Source organism: Dipteris shenzhenensis, chromosome 8 (assembly GCF_047967505.1).
Source record: "Dipteris shenzhenensis isolate YYH24624 ecotype China chromosome 8, Dip_SZ_1.0, whole genome shotgun sequence".
In the NCBI taxonomy this organism is placed as follows: Eukaryota; Viridiplantae; Streptophyta; class Polypodiopsida; order Gleicheniales; family Dipteridaceae; genus Dipteris; species Dipteris shenzhenensis.
Genome location: NC_141603.1, coordinates 9,474,627 through 9,492,243, shown reverse-complemented (window position 1 = coordinate 9,492,243; position 17,617 = coordinate 9,474,627). Strand labels below are relative to the sequence as shown.

Sequence of the window (17,617 nt, the reverse complement as noted above, 5' to 3'; positions counted from 1 at the left end):
ATTTCTATGACGAATCATTTGATAATTGAATTATTGACCCGCCCAGAGTGAGCGGAGGAGGATAAGAGAAAAACAGAGACACAGAGAGAGAGGGGTGTAATATTGCGATATAACTCTGGGCGGGTCATGGATAAGAGAGAGAGAGAGAGAGAGAGAGAGATGTGAATTCGACCTGGAGGTGTTGGGGTGAGAGCGAAGAGGCAGGGAGAATCTTGACTTACCGTGAACGTAGGAATGGAGAGGGAGATTGCGACAGCGGGAGAGCGACGGAGATACTATAGATATTGACAGACAGAGAGAGAGAGAGAGAGAGAGAGAGAGAGAGAGAGAGAGAGATTGACTATTTATCAGAGAGAGAGAGAGAGAGAGAGAGAGACGGACGCCACATCTCAAACGAGAGAGGAAGGACGAAAGAGGGAGGGAGGAAGGACGGGAATAGACGCCAAACGAGAGTAAGAGAAGCATCAGCTTACGCCATCGCTGAAACGAGAGAGAGAGAGAGAGCGCGAGAGAAGCATCAGCTGACGCCATACCGAAACGAGCGAAGAACAGGAGGAGGGTAACTGGAGGGGTCGGACTATCGCATTTACTCTTTAACAGTGACTTCTCTCGCCTCCATGGTCCTTTTTGCTCTCTCCCCTCTTCTGCAAAGTCAAAACCTCCCTTTTCCCTCACTCGCCTGCTCACAAGCTTCCTCTTCCCCTCCCTCCAAATGGGTGCTTCTCATAAGCTCCTGCCATCTTTTCTCGTGATATCCTCTTTGTGAGTTCTTTCCACTACCCCTCGCAGCTCGTACTTCTTGCGCTTGAGGCACATAGGCCCGTCTTTTGCCTCTGAAATTCAGTTTACAGATCCGGATTCTCCGAGCAGTAAACAATCCAGTCAGTGCTTCTACCCATTTCAACAATGACGGTACGTAACTCTGCGGGCTTGGAACTCTTTTGGTTCTGTGTCCTAGGAGCTCATCAATTAGGGAGATTATAAGGTCCCTCTGCAAAGGTCCCAACGCCGTCCCCCGTTTGAACAACTCTCGAGGTTCCTAAGGGTCGTTTGTTGTTGCGAGCGCACTTCCACAACCGATTCAGTTGTAACATCCTTTCTGGCGTCTTTAAGTCGGGCAGGTGGCGAACCAGCAGCAACGTGCTTATGATTTTTTTGCAGCATGGGTGTGACTATCAGCATGACTTTACTTCACTGCCCAGATTTTTCAACATCTACTTTAATTGATTTTACTTTCTCTTTTATCTTCTGTGTAGATTTTTGGACTTTAGGACAACAAAAGATCTAAATTTCTACGATTAGATGTATTCTAGTCTTACAAAAGTATATATATATATGTGTGTGTACTTAATATGAACAGTCTAATAGCAACGCTAGTCAATGACATGCCCATAATTTGGTGTTCTTTGGATATGTGGTTTTGTAATCTAGAGGAAAGATGCCCGTATGCACATGGTTTGTTTCTAATTGAATATTAACGTGGACTAGTAGCATTATTACGTTTGTGGCATGCACCGAGATTGTGTCGTCACGTGCCATTCTTTCATTTGATGGCATTTGAGAGACTGGTGCAAGGACTCATTCATACGTGAATACAAGATGTGCTATGTGAAGGAGATACCTTCCATTCAATCTAATTGGCTTGTCTCTTTTTTTTTTTGTGTGCGCGCATGCAGCAACCACCGTCTCATGTTCCAGAGTTTGGGAAATGGGATGCAAATGATCCCGTTCCTTTTACGGCGGTCTTTGACAATGCACGCATTGGTAAAGGTGGTGGGAAGATGATCAATCCCAATGACCCCTCTGAAAACCCTGCTGGTTTTGGTTTGCAAAGTGAGGAGCCTTCTCAGCCTCCTTTCCAGTCTGAGGAGGGTGGCCCCTTCGCACGAGTACCTAGAAAGAGTTCTCAGCAGCAGTATCCAGAGGAGGCAGGTCCTATGCCCCGGTCTCGACAAGAAAGGAGGAACAGCAGAGAAGAAAATGATTATAACCCCCTTTCACGAGACCATCATGCAGGCCTCCCTGCTCGTAGAACATCTGGTGATGCACAAGGATATCGTAGGCCAGGCCTTAATGGAGGGCAGGCAAGGCCAGAGTCTGCAGATGGAGTTAGAAGAGGCTTATCGAGTGGTGGTGTCAGAGAAAATTGGGGATCAGAGCCTGGAGCTGGGGAAAACCAAGGTGTGGATCAGTCCCCTAATCATCCAGCAGCATATCAAGGTCGGCTTGGGAATAGGCCAGGATCACCTTTTGAAAGAAAGGTCCCCCCTGAAGGTGGGGCCATATTTGCACCAGGTACTCCAGTGAAATCTCGTCTACGTCCAGGATCTACACGAGGAAATGAGACGGTGAGTGTAGACCATTTTTTATATGAATAAGGATAGCCAGTGTGCAATGCAACATTTTGAATTTCTTAGCTGTGAAATACTTATTGTTCTTTATAGTTTTTGGGAAGTATAGTAGTCTTGCACAATGTAGATATGCAGCTCAATTTTGAAACTGTTAAATGAGGGTTGTCAAGAGCTACCAAGGTAGCTTGCTTAATCTCCTGCTTTTACTCCTGTGTTGAGTGCAAAATTGTGGCCTACTCATGCCTGTCTTTGCCTTCAAACAATTTACCTGTCTGTGCGGTCTCTGTTACAGCCAGGACTATTCATCTGCTATTCTTGGCCATCTTACCTGTGCAACAAATAGGCGACCGGGTTTCAGGAAACCAATTCCTGATGTTTGACAGTTGGTGACATGTTGCAATTTTTGCAGTTACTGGTTGTCCCCCACAATCCCGTAGATGGGGATGTCATAGTAGCTAGTCCCTGCTAAGCGTGACAGAGTTATCATTTTCAATCTTTTGAGTGACTATCATGAGATTGAAACTGCACTAAGTGTTGTGTTTTTAGAGGCTGAGTTTGGGCATGGTCTTCATCTAGATATATGCCCTGCATCATGATCCACAGGCTTAGGCAGTCTTTCAGGTATGATGGGTCAAAGAAGAAATGGAGAAGAAAGATGTCATACAGTGAATGAGCAATATAATTTTTGATCTGCACGAGTCAGTTGCTGCTACCCCTGAATTTTGCAGGATGTCTTTCAGGCTTGGATGTTGTAGCAGAGAAAACCAGCCAAAAAGGCCACGCAGAAACGGGTCACTTCTCATTTGTCCTGCACAATCTCTTGGACCACCAAGCCATCATTGTGTTGGGTACTTGGATGGCCGAACTGTTCTGTTGGTGACATGATGGCACTGACGAAAAATGGAGTGGCACAAACGTCCTTGGATTGAAAAGTTGAAGCAGAAGGGTCTTCAATGTTATTAGTAGTCCAGAGACAAGTTGCCCTCATTGTTACAAGCAGGAATGAGGGAAATTGATCAGAGCAAGCAGAGTGATCTAGGAACTTGGACTATATGTATTTCCCATGAATACCCAGAGTGATCTAGGAACCTGGACTGTATGTATTTCCCATGAATACCCAGATTTTTTAACCATCTTTTTGTTCAATGTGTGCTTGCTTACTATACTGGCAGCGTGCCGAGCGTTGTCAAGTGAGGCCACATAGAGTTTTCATAATGCTTCTTCATGTAGTCCTTTGGGTAGTGTCCCATCATGTTTAGTAGAAAGCCTCAATAGTTTCCACCAGGACTCATCCTTTCAATATTCCTTCTTGAGTTTACCCTTTTTAGACTTCCCCTTGTCTCTTTGCTGGGTATTGAAAGCAGACTTACTGTGAGTTTGTGGTACATCTTCATCATGAACATCTCATGTATCTTCCGGAAATAAACCGTGTTATGAACTGATTGTGCAGGACACAGCAAATGTGTGTGTCATTGAATGCTGAATTTAGAAACTCAGAAATGAGGAGTGCCTCTTTGTTGCTACATTGGCATCTACATGGAAGATGTGTGAGGGAGAATTTCCACATGTGCGAGAGGTGGTTGAGAAATAATTAAGGTTGAGATGAAGAGGCATACCCTCTTCATTTGTGATCCTTGGGTCGACTCAGGGGCCACCTGACCATTTAACTGTACCCTTAGTCGATGACGCATAGACCTATCATTTAATGCATCCTAACTCACCCTTCCCTGCCTAGGACCTAGACACACGAGTGCACATTTTTATTAATTAATTTTGGCCAGCATTACAACGTGTCTTGGTACCATCCATACCAGTTGGTCCCATCAAGACATGAGGTCTCTAATCCCCAGTTGGGATAAAGGCCACATAATAAGGCCTTTGCAATAATAATGCCAACATTACAATGATTCACATTGCCCTCACAATACTAGTAAAATGTACACAACATCAACAATGTATGCCTTCAATATATGTGGATGATACTCTTCCATCCATTGAGCAATTGATGTTGGACGGGTCTTAAACTTCACCGAGTACTTCATAGTTTTTTGTTTGCTGGTACTCTTCTTTTGCTGAAAAAGAATCTCTTTAAGTACCAAAAGTTCTATTGCATCTTCAAGTTCTGTTTCTTCCTTAGTCAAAGGTTTTGAAATAGGTCGTCCTTTGTAAGCTTTGAATTTCTGACATAAAATTGGCCATTCTCCATGCATCTGGTAATATTATCTGGCAGCTAACTTGATGTTCATCGGGAAAAACTGCTGCTTTCACTTGAAACGGTTCATAGTATTTCACTGCAAGCTTACGCATTTATTGTGACCTTGAACGGATATCAATCTAAAGAACAACCTTGTCTCCTGATCTGCATTTGTCTTTGCTTCTTATTGGCTGCTTTCTTATATTGGATTTGAATTCTCTTTAACCTACACAAGTACCTGTGACAATTCTTTGATATTGATCAGTACCAAGAATCCTTTCCCAATGTGCGTGACTTGATTTGGAAGGGCTTAAACATACATAATTTTGAAGGGAGACGTCTTGGTAGATGTGAGTACAATAGTTACATGAAAAACTATAGCAAGGAAGGCATAGGCTCGAAAGTTTAGGCTGATTCTGGTGATGGAACTTCTCCTACTTGCTGTTGCCTTCTCCAAATCACCAGCCATCCATGTCCCTGTGTGAGTTCTTTTATAGGAGTATACCCACTAGTCCATTATTTTTGTCAAATCTAGCGCACTGGACATCTATAGTTCCATGAGCTTATTTCCCATTGTATCTCTAGGAAAGAGATCACTGGTACATCAATTGCATTTATTTTTCTCATTATATGACACTGTTATACGTTTGTTCTAGAGATTTGTACTTGGTCTAGATATCTTCGGCCCTTGTTTTTAAATCTCTGGAAAAATGCAATAAAGAAATTCATAATGGCATTAAGTACCTTGGTGAGTCAGGTGGACCTTCACAGCTCATGCTACATCTCTCTTGCAAACTCTCTTTTTCAATAATCTCTTTAGTTTAAGTTTCTAAATATCACCATTTGGATGGTGAATCTGTATGGAAAGTAAGTTTGAGATTTCTATAATTCAACTTAATAACTAAAGTTTTTTCAGCAGGACTACAATCCGGCTAGCCCACTCTTGACAAGGAGGCATCAATCTTTGTATACCATGATTGCTTGAGACTACAATGTGACTTTCTGAGTTTGCATGTTGTGTAAGTTTGTCCTCTTGTCCCTTTTGCATGCCTTATCTTGCTGCTCCATTTAACAGCTTCTCATCCAAATCCCAATTTAAAAATGCAGATTTTGTAATAAAGGGAAAAAGGGGCTAAGGGTTAGGAGTGTCACATCAAAATGTAGCCACCCTTAGATGGGATTGGGCTTATATAGCACAGCCACTTTCACCTTTTAGCACTCTCCTAACCATTGTCCCCTCAAACTGCCTAATCTGCTGGAGCTTTCCTGCTTCAGCTTTTCACCCATCCTCTCTCTCTCTCTCTCCCCCCCCTCTCCCAATTTCTTTTTCTCTTTTCCTGCTCACCCTTTTCCTTCACCTCTCTCTCTCTCTCTTCTTCCCCCCTTCCTCTCACTTCTTTTGGCTAAATGTGATAAATATATATCTGTCTTTAGAAACCCAGTATAGCTGCTTATGCTTGGGCACTGATGACGACATAAGCGTTGCTAAGTATGTCTTCCTTCGGTTTTACATAAAAGTTTTTGTTTACTTATTTTTTCTTCTCTTTCATTCTCTTTTATTTTCTGTGTAGATTTTTGGTCTTTAGAACAACAAAAATTCTAAATTTGTATGATTGGACATATCCTAGTCTTACAAAGGTATATAAATATATATCTGTCTCTTCATCTGCCTTGTCCCCTTCTCTACATTGGTACAGTGCACTTTCCTAGTGCTTGATACATTCTTTCCTCTTCTTCAGCCATCAATAGTTTCCAACATGCATCTTTACTTACGCAGGGTGTGTACATGCATCTACCTACAAGCATACAGACTATAATAGGTGGCGCGAAGGGGAACAAGCAAGCAAGGTCATTGCTACTAGCCCGCTCAACACTATGCCAAGCTCCATCTGATCCTTGTCAAACACAATTCCTTGTTTTCGTAGGGAAATTGTGCTAGTGGCGCTTTTGGCAATATAGACATGTTATCTGATGCCCATGAGCATGTCGTGCTCTACTAGAATATGTGCAGCAAGAGATGCCTTTTCAAAATTACGTTGCCATGAGGTGACAAGACTCATTGAAGGCATGGAGGTTGCCAAGCACAAAATTGTGTCCCAAAAGATGTCAAGGATAACCTCACCATGAGCAAGTAAAAAGGGGACACTTGAACCCTTAACAAGTTTAGGAGTTGATCACAAAGTTGGTAGATTATTTTCACTTTTATCTCAAATATCATGTGGACCGAATTATCTTTGTTGGTATGCCCATGCTTGGTGGCTTTACATGAGACATTCCCTGCATAGACACATTGCATGGGAGCAATTTAAGGGCTTGGTGGTCACCAAATTTGTTTCCCTACTCATCTTGGGGCAATGCTTGGATGATTTTTATGCATTTTTGTTAGAGATTGGCATGGTCCAAGAGTATTTGCAGCAGTTATGGAAACGTTTCCTCTTTGTTCATGACATGTCAGAGAGGGGAAAGTTGTTGTGATTTATCTAGGAACTACATCCTTCCTTGGCATGTGATGTGAGGGCCACACCATCGAGCGAGCAGCCAAGCTTGTTGAGGTATGTGAGCCAAAGTATGCTTGCTGAGATTGGCGAGTTTTGGGTCTCTTTACCTGGCTGCCTGTGGTTACTTTCTACAGTTTCCTATTTTTTATGATCAAGTCCCCCATGTTGCATGATATATTGGACTTAATATTCACGTCCTAGGTCATCTAGATTACCCCCAGTTCTGTCCGAGGGTCTGCATTATCATTGTAATTGACGCTGAGCATCATTATAATGAAGAAATAGTTCACACCCGATTGCAAACTGCTCGCAAAAAGTGTCTAGTAAACTTGGTATCCATGCATAAGCATAAACATACTAAATCATATAGCTGAATGCTTAGCACTATTATAGGCAAATTCAATCATTAGAAGGTACCTCTCCCAATCTAATGCTCTCTTGGAGAGGCATGCTCTAGCATATTGTCCATAATCTGATTCATTCGCCCATCAAATTGAGGATGATAAGCCGAGCTCAAGCTTAAAGTAGTTTTCAATTTCTTGAAAACTGCTCGCTAAAAGTGTTTAGTAAACTTCGTGTCTCGGTCTATAACAATGTCACTAGGCAAACCATTAAGTCTAGAGAGTAGTTCAATAAATTGTTGTGCTGATTCAAGTCCCTTTTCATTTGTCCTAGTGGATATAAATCGTGCAAGTCTGGAGAGAAGGTCAACTACGAACCAAACCGCATCATGTCCTCTATTTGTTTGGATATACTTTTCCATTTAGCATCAGTAATATGTAGAGGATGTAACATGCCTCGAATCTTAAAGCCTTCCACCTTGTCAATTTATGAGTGTTGACATTGTATCATATAGTCCAAGACATTCACCTTTATTTTCATCCAAAAAAAGTTCCATTTACCAACTCATAGGTCCTTTATATACCTGGACGACCTGCACTAGGGCTATCATGACATATATATAAAATCTTCTTCTTTATTTCTCTTTATCAGGTATACACACGTTTTCTCAAAATAACAATCCATTTCAGATTTGTATATCCTGATTTCTAACCTCATTCTTAAAGGTAAGATTCTTAATATCTTGAGAATCCTTGTCCACTTTGAGTTATAATCTTGGACTTCCTGCTAGATCTAACCGAAATACCTATCAATCTTGCATTGGCCTTTTGGAAAATGATAGAAATCAGGTTCTGTTTCAGCACATTAACTTCACAATCCTAATCAATGCATTTGCTACTTGATTCTGATTGTCTTTACAATGCCCAATCTAGAAATCGAATTATTGCATCAGCTCCGTCCATCTAGCCTTTCTTGCTCTTAGGTCAAGGTAGTTACAAAAATACTTAAGAGATTTACGATCAACTATAACCTCAAATGTCAAGCCATATAAATAATGTCTCCAAATCTTTAAGGCATGTATCACGGCATACAGTTCTTTTTCTTGCATGTAAGGCATGTATCACGGCATACAGGTCTAGCTGGGAAGTTAGAGCTCTAACTCGCGGCTAGGGGGTCCGGGGATGGTTTTATGGACAAAAGCATGGTTGTGTGGCGAGTTCTCTTGTGCTCGATTTTTCAATTTATTGTGTTATGGCTCTCTTAATTAGGGAAAGGTCAAGATGAGACTTAAAAGTATGCTGATGTGGGTCAGCTCCCTGCCTTCATCCCTAGTTAGATTCCCTAGTTAGATTTAGCCATGAGCAGCTAGTGAGAGCTTCTTTGGTTAGTAGATCTAACCTCTCCATTGAGGGCCCTAACATGGTATTCAGCCCCTTTCATTGCAAGAAGCTTGCAATTGTATTTAGTGGCTCATTGGTAATTGCTAATGCAAAAGAGAATAGAGATCCTAGTTAGCATTATTTCTCCCTACAACAATTGTGAGTGTGATGTGATATACTTTATGCATATCGACAACATCTCTCTCTCTCTCTTCTTAGTTAGCATTGGAACTTCCACACCTAGTAGTGGAATGGGCACAATTAGTGACATAGCAATGTGAGCTTCACCTTGGTCACATTGGTATCAATGAGGAGCAATAGGGCGGGGAGGGGCTGTTATGTTTGTAACTGAACTAACTAGGGCCTAACCAAGAGTGGATTGTCTAGGGTCAAGGTCAGGCTAAGCGATGAAGTTGGATTGGATCTAGGGTTGGGGCGTAGTATAACCTAAGATTTAGATTAACCTAGAGTTGAGAGTGGAGCTAGTGTGGATGAGGTTTAGATTCTATGGATCGGGCTGGTCTAAGAAAGGCATGGCTATTGCAAGATTAACAAAGTTAATTGTGACTCTATACATAAAGCTACTTTATGCGTGCAGCCTAAGTTCAGGGCTTACCGCTAAAGATAGTCAATGCTATGCCTATAAGTATGAGCCAAGAGCTCAAGATTCAAGTCCGAGGAGTTGGAGCCACGTCTGGACGTAGACTAGTTGGCCAGGGAGCAATAGCTAGAGAAAGGGGCATGTGGTATGGATGACCTTGAGGCTGGCTAGCTTCTGCAATAGTCTAGACCTTAGGCTTGAGGAAGCTGAGCTGCTAGCTTGAGCCCCTATGAGTTGTTTTGTGGGATTGTCCTATAGTATTGGGGACTCCGGCTTGGAGTTGTTATCCCACCTAGATCAAAGGCGACTTGACCTGTTTGTGGCTATTCATTTGGTATGAAAGCCATCTTCGAGCAAGTAGAGTCATGTTGGTTTGGGAAAGTGTAAATTCCCTATGGTGTGTTTATCCTAGGGAAGGATAAATCATTGAAGCACAGTAGCTGGCCACCACTTGGACGAAATTCTTATAGAACTTGCGTGTCCGCTAAGGTGATAGAAAAATATACCTTCGTACGACGAGAATATGTCAAACGTAAGTAGAAATTGCAAGATGTTGATACAGCAATTACTTCAATTATAGTTGTCAGACCAAAGAGTTCCACTACCAATGTTAGAAGGTGCTTTCATAACAGAAGAGAGCCAGGTAGATGGACTTGTAGTACCAACTTTGCCTTCAAAGTTCATGGTAAAAGTAATGGAAATTAATGAACTCGCTACTTTCAAAGAAGCAATATAGAAACGTGAATGGCAGCATGCCGTGGATGAAGAGGTAAGTACTCTCATCAAGAATCAAACTTGGATTCTCTCTCCGATCTTCATGTAGAGAAGAAACCCATTGGATGCAAGTGGGTTTACAGACTTAAGCTCAATCAAGATGGTACATTAGCACAACAAAATTCTGGGATATATTCTAGCTTTACAAAAGTATATATCAATCAAGATGATACAATCGACAGATACAAAGCCAAACTTGTTGCAAAGGGATATGCCCAAGAATATGGCACAAACTATGAGGAAACCTTTGCACGAGTTGCAAAGATGACGATTATTAAGACAGTCATTGCTTTAGCAACTCATTTTGTTTGGCCAATACATCAAATGGATGTTAAAAATGTATTCTTGAATGGCTTTTTAGATGACTCCGATTCTTCCTCGTATATCAGGAAGGCTTCACAAGACATAGTTCCTGTAGTTTTATATGTGGATCATTATTGGTTCCAATGGTAGTCTTATTTCAGAACTTAAGATGCAGCTCATATCAGAATTCATATGAAGAACATGGGACACCTCCACCATCTTCTAGGCATAGAAATTTGGAGAAATTCAGATGGTGTTATGCTGTCACAAGGCAAGTATGCTTAGAAGGTACTGGTAAGTGAAGCAGTTTTCACATGCATGCATGCAAAACCCTTGCTCATCAAGGTTTTAGTTTAGATCCTCAACAGTACAAACAAGTTATTGGAAGCTTGATATATTTGACCATTACCAGACCAAACATCTCGTACTTAGTTGGTGTCCCAAGTTAGCATATACAGAATCTTAAGTCAACATATACATAATTCCAAGAAGGATAATCTAGACGCAGCTAGAGGAGTTCCCAGGTATCTATGTGCTACATGGGATCACAGACTCAGATATGACAGATCCACAGACTTAGACCTCTTTGTTTTTACTGATGCAGATAGGTAGGTACTGTTGAGGACCAAAGGTGCATGAATGGATTCTCCTTCAATCTTAGCTGAGCTTCCTTGTCTTGGTAGAGCAAAAAGCAGCCAACAGAAGCATTACCTTCTATTGAAGCAGATATTGAGGATCTACCAACGTTGCATGTGAAGCAATATAGTTCAGATGGTTACTCTCAAAACTTGAGGTGATCCTAATACACTTTATTCTGATACCATGAGTAATATTCATTTGGCAAAGACCCAATGTTCCATGCCCACACAAAGCATATTGAAGTGTATTACCCCTTCATCAGAGGGAACGTTCTCAGTGGTGAGATTGATTCTGTTCATGTTTCGACACAATAACAAGTTGTAGACATCTTCACCAAACCGCATCTCCCTTAATAAATTCAGCTACTTCCGACGGCAGGTTGGTCTTCATCAGAACCAACTCCAACTTAAAAGGGGGAAATGAGGGATAAGTGTACAGCTTTGAACATACTTTTTCCACTCCAGTGCATCTTTTCTTATCTTTATTTTTGTTGCCATCATGTTGTTAGAAAATGCAACTTCCACCAGAGACTATCCCGCAGCGGAAGACTGATAGATGAGCCCAACAATTACACATGGAAGTGTTTCACTATGGAATCGAATTTCTTAACTTGTGTGTACTTCACAATCATAGATGTGTGTGCAAGCCAGTAAATAGATAGTGCATCCAATACAAATATAGAAGCAACACTGATATATATATATGTCTGTCCAAAAAACTGGACACAATACAAAAGAGATGCAGATACCCACCAAACCGTGGTCCTCCGATCTTACCAAAAGTTCTACTATTATCTGCCTGACACCTCTAAATCTCTGAGCCCGCGTGCTCCTCTGAGCTTATGGTAACTCTCTGTCCAGTGATCCTTCCACCTTGCTGCTCGGGTAATCAGCCTAGGTGGGCAGCACCTCCTAAGCTAAGTCTGCAGCCTCTTCAGCTTGGTTCACCTCCTGGAAATAGGCCCAACTGCTGCTGGCCTTGATGCTCCTTTCTGCTCTTGGTTGGCTGCTCCAAGTGATTCTTAGAAGGGGCCCAAATGGCCCTTTTATAGGGGCTGATCCCCCTTGATAAAGCGGACCAGCCAGCCTCTTTCTGGCCGACCCCTACCAGCCAACTGGAGGGGGCTGTCCTCCAGGCTTTTGCTGGCCCACCTGGCCACATGGCATCCTGCCACTGGCCCAGGCTGTTGTGTGTCCCAAATCCAGGCCTATATGACCAGGTCCCGGAACACTCCAAACAGTCCATAGTGGTGTTTGTTCTACTGACGCAGATGTCCGTACAGTCCTGTACCCTTGCTGATGTCATCCCACCTGTCCACACAGCCCTTGCTTGCTGGAAACCTTGCACAGATCTGCCCTTTCCATCTGTGGACAGCCTATGGAAATGTCTCTCCCAAATCTGCCCTCCATGGAGGCTTTCCTTTGTCAGGGATCTCTCTTTCTCTACTGCCCACATGGCAGCCCATGTGCTGCAGCCCCATGACTAATCCTATTGTCCCATGGTCCACCCCCCCGATGCACTCCTCATTTGGGGGCTCACAGGTGGGGAGGTGACCAACCGTAATCCAACACCCCTCTCACCAACCCACGTTGGCCTGATCCCAATCCGTCAATGAAGATGCTTCAGTAGTTCCCGTTTAGAACACTTTGGTGTTGTCATAGTCGTTTCCTGGCTTTTCATCCTGTGGCTCCTGCTCTGCCAGGTCCGGTTCTGCATCAGCACACCAGTTTGGTACACAGGTCCATCCTTGGTAGCACTTGATGGAACCACCACCTTCAGTTACAAACGAGCTTGAACACTTCAAGTAGTAGGTACCATCATCCTCCAACTGTCCTCCTCATGATGGGTAAACAGCCTCAAGTCCTCCAAGCACAAGCTCTTAGGGTCTGTTTCAACCCATCCTCCCTCTGGCTAGGTCTGCAACCAAACAACATACCCGAGACATTATCCTAGGCTTAAATCCAGATTACTTGGACTGTGAAGCTCCATGTGTAATTCTGTGTTGTCCCCCTCGAAGTCACAGCCTCTATTTGACTCTGAGTCCTCAGGTCCTGTTGAAGAATCCCGATTCCCCCTCTGTGTCAGAAACACCAGCCAAGCACCCGATGGCTATGGGCACTCATCACTGTCCATCACCTTCACAAAGGCCTCTGACTCCTCTCCTGACCAATCCTCAATGCCAGACATCTGGACAATAACACGGGGGTCCATATACCTAATCTCAGCAGCACTCGGAGATGCCAAAGCATTTGCATGTGGCTTGTGTGAACTGGTGAACACAGAAGTGCTTCACTACGGAATCAAGCTTCTTAGCTTGTGTGTACTTCACAATCATAGATGTGTGTGCAAGCTAGTAACTAGATAGTGCATCCAAGACAAATATAGAGGCAACATTGATATATTTCTGTCCGTCCAAAAAATGGACATAAGACAAAAGAGATCCGGAGTTCCATCAAACCGTGGTCCTCCAATCTTACCAAAAGTCCTACTATTTGCCTAGCACCTCTAGATCTCTGATCTCGCATGCTCCTGTGAGCTTATGCCGAATGTGTAGAAGTTATACCTAGATCAATTACACCAATCACCTTTACAAAAGGCTTTGCATCCTCCAATCAGCTTTCTTTGTCAGACATGCAGAAGTTATACCTAGATCAATGACACAAATCAATGAATACAATCATACCTGGATCAATGACAAGGATCTTGGGGCTACTAGGTGTAGCTACCAACTATTCTCCTATTACTAGACTAGCGAAATCTAACTCGATCTCCTCTTTCTCGGGCTCCTCCTTTTTCTAATTTGCCTTAGGCTCTTCTAGTTACATGTAAATGATCTAGGTGGGAGAGAGGTAAAGCTTCCTGTGTGCGTTCTTGGAAGGCCTTCGAAAACCTTCCAGAGGAGTGCAAAGCTTAGATGGTTAGTCACCTCACCTAGACAATGACAAGGATCTTGGGGCTACTACGTATAGCTATTAAGAACTAGTCTCCTATTACTAGACTAGCTAAACGTAACTCATCCTCCTTTTTCTGATTCGCCTTAGGCTCTTCTAGTTACATGTAATGGTCTAGGTGGGAGAGAGGTCCTGCTTCCTGTGTGGGATCGTGGAAGGCCTTTGAAGACTTTCCAGACGAGTGCAAATATCAGATGGTTAGTCACCTCAAAGGAAGTGAAAGAAGAGCAGGTTGACGCACTTTACCTTTGGATTGGCCCCTTGTAGGGGAGAGACAGCATGCTACCACCAGATAGAATGGGGCCTTCTCGAGAACAGTTATCCGACTTCAAGTCATAGGTCTCTTATGGGGTTTAGATTGGGATACTCTCATTGATGGGGTGCTTTGATCTTTGATGTGCACTTCTGGCGGGCATGCTCTCCAGATCTAGGATGATACCTTGAGGCAGTTAGGATCATGGTTCATGTGGAGCAGTGTTTTATGGCTTCTGGCTGGTTTTTAGACCCCAATCCTGATACCATCCTCTTAGTCTCCTGGAGGTTGTGGCTCTATGAGGGTTTTCCCATAAAGTACTTGCAATGAGACGGGGGGGAGTGGATATGGATTGATGCAAGAAATCTTTTGAAGAGCCTCCGTTCTTTAAGTATACTGTTAGCAAATTCCAACTGGACTGACTTCTAGAAGGATCCAATCCGTAGATGTGTGCGAACAAAGTAGTGGAGTTGGAAAAGATGGAGGAGGATTGACTGAAGGCTAACGATGTGAACGCACAGAAGAACTGACTTGGCCTTATGCTTGCTTTGGTATTGGCATAGTACAAGTGCATTGTCAGTTAGACCAAGCTTCTAAGACAGCAACAAAGCAATTTACGAATTTCAAACCCCATTTTTATGAAGCTGATATGGGGTACCTGTTTTCCTGTGAAATTGAAATGTGGATTCAGATTTAGGAAAGCTAGGAATAGATGGAACAATGCATTTCTGTTATGCTCAATCTTCCATGCTCATTCCTAAAGCGATTGTGTGTCGACAGCAGGAGGGTACCAAAATATCTTATAGGATTGCAATTTGTTCTTTTATATGCCTGGCTTACGGTGCTGATCGATACTGCTATGAATTATGTTGCCTCATGAACAGCCGGACAGGGTTGCAGCTGTTCCCAGGTTTGGTGCTTGGGATGAGAAAGATCCTTCTTCTGGTGATGGCTTTACTCTCATCTTCAATCAAGCACGCAATGAAAAGCAAGCAGGTGGACCTGTACGCATACCACAATACACAGAATCTCCTGCAGGAATGAATCATAATGATGCATACACTCAACGGAAGAATAGATCCCAAAAGAAGTGCCCGGTAAGCACAGTTTGTAGCATATCCTTTGATGAACAGTGCAAGAGGTGCAAGGAAGTATTGTGTTTTCCAAGTCGTTTTTATAGTTTCATTGATCCTTTTTAACTTTTTCATTGTCTTGTCAGCTTTGGGCATGTTGCTTTCGACCATCAGTGGAAGAGTGACATTTTGAATCTATATTACACAACAATGTGGACCGAGAGAATTCCATTCTCTGAATAAAACTTTTTCGGACTATATTTTGCCAAGTAAACATGTTGATATTTTGCGTGCATGAAGATAAGTGATGGCGGATCCAATATATTGATTCTGGTTGTTAAATTGATTATGGCATACAAGTTTTCTGAGATGACAATCAAAATCAGCATAATTCATTGTTGAGCCTTGTACCTGTGTTGGGACTGGGGTGTGGATCTCCTGACAAAGGTGACTATGACTAGGGATCTCAGTTGGCCTCCGTATTAGGTTATGCAGCCCTTAACAGTAAATCCATTTGAATCCTTGGAAGTGCAGGACTTGCTTTTATCTTTTGTTTCTTGGATCCAATGGTTCGCAGACAATGTGAGTTTTATGCTTCTTTTAATTAATTATGACAATTTGTACTATTTTGAATTAATTTTTCAAGGAACTAAATTTATTGCTCATTGTATGCAATTACACTTTCATCTTTTAATGGTTTAAATTGTCTAGTGATGAAAGCAATGCCGTGGTGAATCTGTTTCAGGTGCTTGAAATGTCTGAGAAACATTTGTCTCGAAACCTCTCTCGCCAAAATCACCTAAGCAAAGTACCTAGAGATGACAATCAATTTAAAATCTTAAAAGAAGGGGGGGGGGGGGGGCAGCAGGGTGTGTGTTTTTTTTTTTTTTTTTGGGGGGGGGGGGGGGATTTGGGGCATGTAACCTTTTGCTTGAGTCTTAACAATCACGTACTTATCGTAACTAGTTTATGAAGTGATGTTTCAGCTTTTAGTTCTAATTTTTTATAATTAAAATGTGCATTGTGATTCTTGATTGGACCTAATAGCTAACATGTACCAAGAATTGACCTTTTGACTGTGCGTGTGTGCGTGCGTTGTGGTATATCGTGTGTGTTGGAGCACGTTGCTTCGTTTCCTCTTCCGTATGAGCCTGCTTGTTCAGCTGCATCCCCTTGCTAGATCCTCAACATCCCTGCAATCCACAACTGCGTCCCGAACTTGCGTCCCTGCGCTAGACCGACAACTGTGTTCCCAACATGTCTATAAGCTTGACGTTTCGCTTCCTGCTCTTCCGTTCTCTCCCGTTTCAGACGACCCTCATGCTCCGTTTACACTCCCGTCTCCTACATTTGTTCTGCTTGCTCTAGTCCAACGTTCTGGCAAAAACAAGAGGGCTGCTCCGTTTTTTCGTTTCTGCTCAGCCGAATAAAATTTCAGAAGTTAGGCAGTTTTCCCTTTCATCCCTCCAGCTGGACCTCCTTCGTCGTCTCTGTGAGCAGTCCATCGTGCAATCGCAGGATTCCAGTATGTCTACGTCTCGGTTTCTTCCTTCGGATTCTTTTCTGCAAAGTATTACTGATGCACACCAACATGGTATGTGCCTTTACTTTATGGGGTGAATTATGTCAGCCAATACTTAACGAGGACGTACGTAAGCACCTATCCGAATCAACAAAACACTTTCTTTTGTTCTCCTTGGAAAGGGTTTATATTTTGCTCGTTGTAATGATGTGGACACGGTCTATCAACTCGTTAGTCAGGCAGGAGTACATGGAGCTGTTTTTGCGTACGTTATGCCTTGGGATCCTCTCATTGACCCGGCTCAGAATCTCCTAAATTATTGTGCTGTTTGGGTCACCTTGAAAGCTTTGCGAGTGCCTCTTCTTGCACATGTTTCCTCTATTGCAGGAGTGTTGCATCTTAGGATTTTTTAGTCTTGACCAGGGACATACGAATTTGCATTCTGTGGGATATGGAGCAGCCCCACCCGCACCTTCATGTTTGGATATAGATTTTGCTTTGGAGCATCCATTCACATTCCTTATGTTTTGCTTCCTTCCCGAATGCGTGTTACAAGTGTTTTTAACTCCATGTTTATCTCCCAATGTTAAGAGCTCTTTGCTCAGGCTTCTACTCCCCTCTATTACCCTCTAGTTAGATAAAGTGCAGAAGCTGAAGAATAAACAAGGTGGCGATACCACTCTAGCCCTGCTTGGAACTTTCGCCTTCATCACTCACCATCTACTACTATTGCTCCT

General features: G+C 42.8%; 1 protein-coding gene across 1 annotated transcript; it reads left to right on the top strand.

Annotated features, from left to right (window-relative positions):
• Nucleotides 1-551: 551 nt before the first annotated feature.
• LOC147899071 (RPM1-interacting protein 4-like) lies at nt 552-16,021 on the top strand. Its single transcript, XM_087378430.1, has 4 exons — nt 552-912; nt 1,677-2,348; nt 15,170-15,382; nt 15,505-16,021. Exons 1-4 carry the CDS (start codon nt 907-909, stop codon nt 15,541-15,543), a joined length of 930 nt encoding a protein of 309 aa, XP_087234556.1. The 5' UTR covers nt 552-906; the 3' UTR covers nt 15,544-16,021.
• Nucleotides 16,022-17,617: the final 1,596 nt, after the last annotated feature.